The sequence below is a fragment of the Aplysia californica genome, unplaced genomic scaffold (genome assembly GCF_000002075.1).
Source record: "Aplysia californica isolate F4 #8 unplaced genomic scaffold, AplCal3.0 scaffold00266, whole genome shotgun sequence".
Classification (NCBI taxonomy): Eukaryota; Metazoa; Mollusca; class Gastropoda; order Aplysiida; family Aplysiidae; genus Aplysia; species Aplysia californica.
The window spans coordinates 896,320-905,343 of NW_004797536.1; the positions used below are offsets into that span (position 1 = coordinate 896,320).

The window sequence follows — 9,024 nt, forward strand, 5'->3', positions numbered from 1 at the left end:
CAAATCCAGACCATTAGACTGCCCACAGTTCAGCTCACAATAATATAATCATCATAATAATAATGCATATTCTGTAGCGCCAATGACCGTACAATACATCTACAGACGCTTTGCATCATCTTACCACAAAATACATGAACATGAACATTTAAACCATACACTCTTTAGATTTCTGTTAACATAAGCACACATTCTTTCTAATACTATTACTATCACAGCACATTCGATGACGAATGCACATCACACTTTGAACATATGATGGAAAGAGTACTGTTAATAAGAACAAATTAATTATCAAGATGGCATTTATTAAGATATGTTTTAAAAATGAATTTTAAATTTTGCTTCCAGATTTGTATCCTTCAATTGTTGTGGTTTGTTTCTTTGTATGTTTGTTTGTTTGTTTGTTTGTTTGTTTGTTTGAGTAATGAGAAGCACATCAACACACAATAATGGTCATTTAGTGTTGGGAAAAAGTAATACAGACAGACACACAAGCAGACAGACAGAAACAACAGAGGGAAAGGTCAGAAGTAAAAACTACCAGTGGTGCCATCCAATCATCCACCATTGTTGTGGGATAGAGTTCCCGGGAAGATGGAGCTAGATGAAAAAAAGGACATCCGAGCGAGTTTTTCACCTCCCTTCCTAGGTGTTCTCACAAAAGACTGATCTGATCTTAGAGATACCTCGGAGTGAGTTTGCTTTATTAAATCGAGGAGGCTTTATTGTTAACACATGACAAACGACAGATATCTTGTAAGTAATTCTGGAAGTTGTCGGGAGCCAGAGGCCAGCAGAGTGTTCTAAAACTAAAAATAGGGCCCGTGATACAGTTGTTCATCCTCAATGTTAGACACTATTCTTTATCAAGGCTTGGTTTTTAAAAGCTCTGCAGTTTCAAGATGGTAATGACTGGGAGGTTTACAATGAGAGAGGTACAGTAGTAATCCATGCCAGAGAACACAACAGATGAAAATGAGGATTTTCAACAAGCTGAGGAGGGCATCAGTACAGAAGCAAAGAGAAGAAAATACTCTCGCTTCTTGACACATTCTACACACAAGGGGAAATATATCAGAAACCACAGGTACAAGGACTATTCCCAAACTGACACACCCAGACAACCCACTGGTTAACCTTTGCGACACACCCGCGAGACACACCGACATACCCGCGGGATAAGTCACAACGATACACCCGCGAGTCACATCAACACACCATCTTCATGTATACCATAGTATTACAAGGTACCATTAACACAGCGACACAGTCACCCAGACTCCCCAAGGAAGCATAAAGTCAAAGTATGGCGCTTGGAAAGAATCAAGATAATTAATAATAATCAACACACATGAGCATCATGAACGAATCATAAATAGCACATAGTACAATCATGGCAGAATCATAATGAGCACACGTAGCATCATGAAAGGAAAAAGTCACAAACAAGCCAAGCAAGCGAATAACCACACTACAACCTGTAGGCAGCTAGGAAGAGCACCCCAAGAAAACCTTGTGACGAATGGTGCATCAGTGTGAGGGAACTTCTTTTTTAAAGTTTTAGTAGAGGTTTTACAGCGCTCGCAACTGCATTTGGTCATATGAGCGCCAGAAGATTAGTGGTGTTACAAGAGAGTAACAAACATAAAAAAGAAGAAGGGGAGATAAGGGTGATAGATGTTTCATAGGAAAGAACCACACCAGAGCACCCACCAACCACCCACTGAGGGAACTTCTGCACACCTCATAGATTCTGCAGTTCACAACTGAGAACCAAATTAGAATATTTTTTCTTTAAATTTAAAGGCAATTTTCGGATGTTTTACATCCCCATTCACATAATTTAGATCGTTTAAAAGGCAGGTTTCCTTGAACATCGCGGCTTGAACACCACCTTTCAGGCCCAACATCCCAGCACAAAGATGGAGATACTGGACAAAGACAGAGATACTCGATTGATCGTAAAAATATTCCCCACTCTAGGGGAGTCTTAGCCTTTGAAGGTATGTTACTTGACTTGTATTGACAATGGTAGGCTACTGTGAGCTGGCAAAAAAAGGAAAGAGTCAGGCAGGAGGAATGGTGGAACAGCCCAAAATTCCTTTGTGTTACCATTGCTAGATTTGCTAGATATTTTTGGTTGTGTTTAGTTTTAGTAAGGGATTTATGGCACTTGCACCACAATAAGTCCATATATATAAATGCCAAACATTAGAGGCGTTAGTGTTACAAGGGAGTAGAAAACACACCAAGAAAAAGAAGCAAGGGAGATTAGGACGTGACGATACATGTTTTAATAAAAAAGAAAGAATAATTTGGTCGAGTTAAGGGAAGTTGCAGCAAAGTATACAATAAAGAGGTTGAGGGGAAACGGAGATTTGAAATCGTTTCATGTTAAAAGAAATTTTGTGATAAATAGGGTCGAACCAAACAAAGGAAAAAAATCCCCTCCATCTTTACCTGAATCTCTCTCAGTACAAAAACTTCTCACGATCCAATCCTTCACATCTTCTCCCTATCAATTCATTCACATCTTCAGTAAAAAAAAAAATTGTTTTTAATAACCAAGAAAATTTGTGGGCGATTTGATTTGTTCAGATCTGTTTGACGACGGTGATAGTTATGAAGGAATGAATGAAGAGATTTGAAAAGAATTTTGAAGCTGTATAAAACAAGTCAGTTTCTCCAAACAGTAACGAAAATGACGGAAAACCAAACAACAAACTGGTGGCAAGTAAGCTGTTCTACTGTTCTAAGCCCAGAGAGCCTATTTTTCAGGAGAGGAAAAAAATGTTGGACCTCCTTCAAAAGACGGCAACATTTCACTGAAACCTATTGGACCAACCTCACATCTAGAGGAAGTAACTTTTCATTGAAACAAATTGGACTACCCACCCAGATGAAAAAACACTTCATTCTTTGTGAATGTCTGTCTCAACTGTCAGTTTGTCACCCAGATAAAGTGACATTTCAATGATTGTGACGATGATGAGCCAGATGAGACAACATGGCAGCGCGTTGTCTGTTGAGCTGAGGACAACACCCCGAGAAACACAACAACCTTCCTCCTCAAAGAGATGACAGTTACAAAATGAACAGGCTGATCTAGAATGTGTAAGTACAGGAAATCAACAAAAATGGCCACAGAGTGGAATGAATTCCATACTGAATGTCTCTGAGGGGCTTTGAATATCATCAAAACATCATCAAGCTGTGAGACAAAACGGATCCATTCACAAAGCCCAAGCACTTTGCAATCGCTCTTTCATCTTTTCATATGTTTTATGATTTTTACAAACAACGGCACAACCGTCCGCTAAACATTTTCAACACCGTCATAAAGAGAATCCCTCATAATAAGAAAACTTTCGGAATAAAGACGCAATATACAAAGCAAATCCCAGAGGCCGACAAGCCTGCAGGACATGTTACAATTTTATTTTAGTACACAAAATTTTTGACAGTGGTGGCACTCTCCAAAGACGGCATCACTTCCTCCACGTTGCTCTTGAGCTGCGAGTACTTGGGCCCACCGGAGCGACGCCGTGACCCGCCTGTTCCGTGACGACCTTCCACGATAAACGCAACAATCTGAAAAACGACAAAGTTGGGCGTCTGTTAAAAGGAAATACAGAGCAAACCACACCAGAAAAGCACCAACCAACCACTCACCACTAGATTAAGCGTCTATAATTTCCCTACCACTTGACTAATTAACTATCGGTTCCCTACCACTAGACTAAGCAACTATCATTTCCCTACCACTGAACTGAGCAAGTATTATTCTACAGAGAAAAAGGAATTTCTTCTACCACTAGCACAAATGACTCTGTTGTTCCCAGCAGTCCAGTGACAAGGCACACAAGTCTTGGGACATATCAGACACAATCACTATACAGTATACAATACACAGACACAAGCTATATCATAGACTGTATAATACATAAACACAGACCATATATCATACATTGTATAATACACAAACACAGACCATATTATATCATGTGTTTAAAAATGCTAAAACACAGACCATATTATATCATGTTTTGTAAAATACATATATATATATATGTATATATATATATATATATACAGACACCAATTATATATCATGTGTTGTATCAAAGACATTGACACAGACCATATCTACTATGTGTTGTAAAAGTAAAACACACAGAAACAGAGCATTATGGTCGCTTTGAAGGACAAGCGGGTTAACCCAGATTTCTGGGGTTTCCAGAAATCTTGACTTACACCAAAAGTGGGCATTACCTTACCAATAGGAGAAATTTGGTTTCATTAGTGTGTATACAGTGGAATCCTGTTATAACGAGAGGGAGGGGACCGGAGCAAAATGTCCGTTATAGCAGGATTCTCGCTATAAGGGATCCAGTAATAAATTCAAGGGAAACTGTAAAGTAGGCCAAATCTATGATTTTGTGGTTCTGTTTATTTCCTTTTGATATCTCCCCTGATGATGATTTGGTTTCAACTAATTCAACAAGACCTGTACTTCTTACTTGATCAAAAATCGAATCAGGTTTCTATCTCTAGCGCTATAGAACTAGCGATGTTGACTGACAGCTCGGCGTTGGCGATCAGAAAGAAACGGCTCTCGGCTAACTCGCCCACTGTGTTTTCCCCCACCCCACCACACCTTGTGGTGCATTCCGTCAGCTTGCGCACGTCACTAATTCGCTCCATCCATTACATTGCTGTGACCTCTCCATCCCCCATCGGAGAAGTGAGAGGCATGGTAGGCCTTGATAATCTAAACTAGGCTTACACTGGCCTATCACGCGATGCATTCTGCTTGTCTGCGCATGCCACACCCTCCCTACTCAGTCGCTCCGGCCTTCATTGTTGACACATATTGGCTCTCCCATTGTTTCGCTAGATCACCAACAAGTTTCTCAACTGGCGAGGTTTTTTAATTATGTATAATTGGCCTATGCGCTGTGCACAGTAGCAGCAATATTCCGCTATAACCGACTCGCATGTTTGTCTGATTGCACTATAGCAGTATTTTATTTACAAAGGTAAAGAAGAGAAAAAAACGTGGTTTTAGAATAGCGTCTTTATAACAGACTTCTCGTTTTTTCCGGACTCGTTATAAGTGGACTCCACTGTATTTGTTTGGTTACAGAGAAAACATTCCTTGTCTTTTAAAGAAACTGAACAAGGGGCAAAAACTTCACCTCCGATTTTCTCAAAACAGCATTTTTCGGGATAGCCCCCCTTGCGCTTTTAAAAGCGACCATATCATGTTTTGTAAAATACAGACACAGACCATATAACATGTGTTGCAAAACAGACACAGACACAGCGAATATCATTTGTTGTAAATACACAGACACAGACCGTATATTGTGCGCAGATAAGTCGCAGGTTGATCTGACAGCTAAAATTTTGTTATAATAGTAAGTCATACGTTCATCGATTGAGATGCACAGACTTTTTCTGGACAAGCACTACCACCTGAAAGTTGCCAATTTCATTCCCAGAAAACCAAAGCAAAAACATTCTCGCATTGATACATCATGTAGACAAACTTCCTATTGTCATTATTTAAAATATATCTGACCTCACTCACCATCATTCAACCCAGTTGCCCCATCCCCATCAGGCAAATCACTCAATTTGAAATTTCTTTCCTCAGTCAGCCCCCACTGGGTGTTTTGGGGTCTAATTTCTTATCTCATGGAAAACATGTAAAGTGACTTTGAATACTTGAAGCCCTAACAAGAACTTGCCTCCTACCAGCGGTGATGTATGGCAGCAACGGGAGGGAAAAAACACACACACACACATGAGAGCGTACGCATGCATGCACACACACACGATTTGTAGGATTTGTTTGAAAAAGTTGACTGACCTTCTGCTTGTTGTGGAAGATGACGTAGCCCGAGATACAGATGACCACAGCTGTCAGGAAGTAGGCGAAGAAGTGGCCAGAGCCAGGAGAGTCGGGGTCACTGAGTACAGGAGGGTGGACACCATAGTTCTGACCGTTGCTGTTGGGGAGGGGGTCTCCTTGCCTTTGACCTTCATGCTGGGTGGGGGCATTGGTCGCTGATTCGGGTAACCCATCCAGCGGTTCTGGCCCAGCCCCGGGGTCTGAGACTTTCGTCTCTGTACTGCCATCATTATCCAGAACAGTCCCTGCGGAGTCACCACCGCCGATCTCCTCTGCACCACCATCAGCAATCTCCTCTGCACCACCATCACCACCAGCACCAACAACCTTCACGTGATCACCATCACCACCAGCAACCACCTCAGGTAGACCCCCAACCTTTTTATCATCACCAGCCTTATCACCAGCACCAGCCTGAGGGGTGTTGTCTTCCCCTGGACTTCCGTCCCCATTTCCAGCATCTTTGGTGGTTCCCTCTGTGCTGGTCCCTGCTGTTTGTTGACCCCCACCCTCTCCCTGTCCTGTCGCTTTCGCCCCGGGAATCTCCACATTTTTAGGTTTGTTTTCCTCATTTGAGTCTGTGGGGAGGTCCTGGGGCTTGTTGCCTTCAGGAATAGCTGGCTTTTCTGTTGCTACTGCAGGGATGGGAGTTTCAATCTTGCCACCATCACCACCGGCCCCGCCCCCAGTTCCACCAGCTCCGCCCCCTAACACTGGGGTTCCAGCACTTGTTCTAGTCGGAACTGTTGGCTCCGCCCCTGACATTTTCTCCGGGGTAGACTGACCAGGGCCGAGTGTCTGGCCATCAACCTTCTCTGTCATGCCAGACAAGGCGGGGGTCACTCCGCCCGCACCATTCAGGGATTTGGTGGAAGCAGCTGTTTGTCCTGGACTAGCAGTCACTCGTTGACTCGGCTTGCCAACCTCGGGTCTCTTTGTCACTCCTTGTCCGGGCTTGTCTGTAATGTCTGCAGCCCCATTTGTTCCAGTATTCCCCGAAGCCCCATTTGTCCCAGCTTTCCCCGCACCGCCTGTATCCCCTGCAGCCTGGGTGGGTTCCTGCGTCTTCGCGGGACTCTCGCTGGCAACTACGGTACTCCCAGGCTCCGTGTGAGGCCCTTCCGTTGGACTGGTCGCTGCGGGCGCACCTGTCGAGACAATGGACAGTGAAAGACACAGGGTAAACGCTTCTCCTTCTTTGGCAGCTCTACCTTGTGTTTCTACATAATTCTTTCCCTCTTTCTTCCCCTCATTTTCCATACCCCTCTAGGAGCTGCGGGCTCCTCACCTGCTTTACCAGCACCCCAGCCCTCTCTTTTTCTCTCTCATATCCTCCAAACCCGTTCCCAACCTTCTCTTTTTCTCTTCTATATTCCCATAACCTCATCCCTATCCTTCTCTTCTCACCTTATTTTCCTAACTCATACCTATCCTTCTATTTCTCTCTCCTTGTTTTTCTTAACTTGCCTTTACCTTTCCCCTCCAAGCTAAAATCTTTCTTGTGCCTCGCGACTTTCATTAAATCCTTTACTTTGACTGGGCAAAACATTCTTAAATGGAAGTTTGAAAGAGAAGCAATGACCACGCCGTTGGTGCAAGTGTAATGTGGGGCCAGACACACAGGACAAATCATCACACTACCCTGCCCTCTGGAAACACCATGTTGTGTTCACACACACGCATGCACGCACGCACGCACGCACGCACGCACACACATACACACACACATATATTCTGAAATATATATTATAGTCGCAGGTATAAGTGTGCCTTCATATTGGTGAACTCTAGCAGCCCTGGCAGTGTTTAAAAAACATTAAAATCCCCACATGCACACACTAAAAATAAATTGAAGCCCTCCTACTCAATAAGCATTCATAAGCAAAAACAAAATTGAGCATATTAATAAATGCATCTGTATAAATATGTCATGTCAACAGGTTTTTACCTGTTGAGGAAACAGGACGGATGCAGCCCTTCCACGTCGAAAAGTGACACAAGGCGGAGGTGATGAGCTGGCACACAGGCTCAAAGATGCTGGAACAGACTCTGTCGCATTCTGTTTTGTTGAGCATAAAACCTGGCAGGTATGATTTTGGGTTTTTTGGCAGTCCAGAGGCGTACCAGCATGAGTCCTGCTCCAGAGTAAAGACAACATCATTCAGCAAGGAATCTCTGCTGAGATTTGACAAAACAAACTTTTCATACTTTTTCTTGTCTTGGCACAGAGTATCGGCGAGTTTGACAAATTTTGTACACAGTTCTCTATACAAGAGTCCATCTTCCTGATCAAGCGGTTCTCTTGTGGGGTCTTCAGGTAGAACCGAGTAGCACTTGCTTAGACTTAGAGCAGGGGAATTGCTGGTGCCTTCTGCACTCTCATTATAAAAGAACGGACTGGGAAAACTGCAGTTGTTGCTCCTCCAGCTGGCGATGGAAGCGTTGAAGCTCTTGTCGTTGTGGGTCGGCTGTGTGGGCATGACGGCTGGCCCACCCTCACAGGCTGGACAGTCCAAAAGAACCGTGACCAGCACCACCACCACGGGGAGAGAAAGCCTCATTTTTCTCAACATAATTGTGTGCTCCTTCAGATTGCTTAGAAGACCTGTCCCAAAACTGGTGAAATATGAAGCATACTATAACAATGTCCTTCGTGAATTGTCACACATATAGAGACAAGCTCAGTACAATAACAATCCTTTTCCCAACACTTCAACTTCAGCACAGATCTGGCTCCTAGGAGAGACACGATCCTAAGGAGGAAAAAAAAAGTATTTTCTATATAACACAACTACTGTTACTTTCTGTGAGGCTTACACTTCATTTTTCATACACCTGCGCAATAAGGATAGTATTGCGATGACTTTTCTAGCCAAATACTATACATGTACTCTAGCAATGCCCACCGAGCCCGTTTTGTTCTGTCGATTTTTGGCCTCCGCCGCGGACCGCGGGGGTGTTTCGTGGGACGAACTAACGCAATGGTTGTTGTTAGTGATGGGCAGGTATCGATACCAGGTACTCGATACTTAGATACCTATAGGTATCGGTATCGGTACCGATACCTGCTCTAAACTTCGATACCTATACGTTATTTATCCCAG

The 9,024-nt window shown here is 43.3% G+C and overlaps 1 protein-coding gene across 3 annotated transcripts in view; it reads right to left on the reverse strand.

The window, feature by feature from the left end:
- Window positions 1–2,274: 2,274 nt before the first annotated feature.
- The window catches only part of LOC101853097 (trans-Golgi network integral membrane protein 2), a 20,688-nt gene continuing 13,938 nt past the window's right edge, over window positions 2,275–9,024 (reverse strand). For 2 of the 3 annotated variants that reach the window (XM_035970426.1, XM_005100968.3), the window contains exons 2-4: window positions 7,869–8,673; window positions 5,879–7,068; window positions 2,275–3,594 (exon numbers count right to left, since the gene is read on the reverse strand). In XM_035970426.1, coding sequence (XP_035826319.1) covers window positions 3,445–3,594; window positions 5,879–7,068; window positions 7,869–8,493 — 1,965 coding nt within the window. In that variant the 5' untranslated portion in view covers window positions 8,494–8,673 and the 3' untranslated portion in view covers window positions 2,275–3,444. The remainder of the gene's footprint in view (window positions 3,595–5,878; window positions 7,069–7,868; window positions 8,674–9,024) is intronic. The other variant, XM_005100969.3, reaches the window with a different exon arrangement.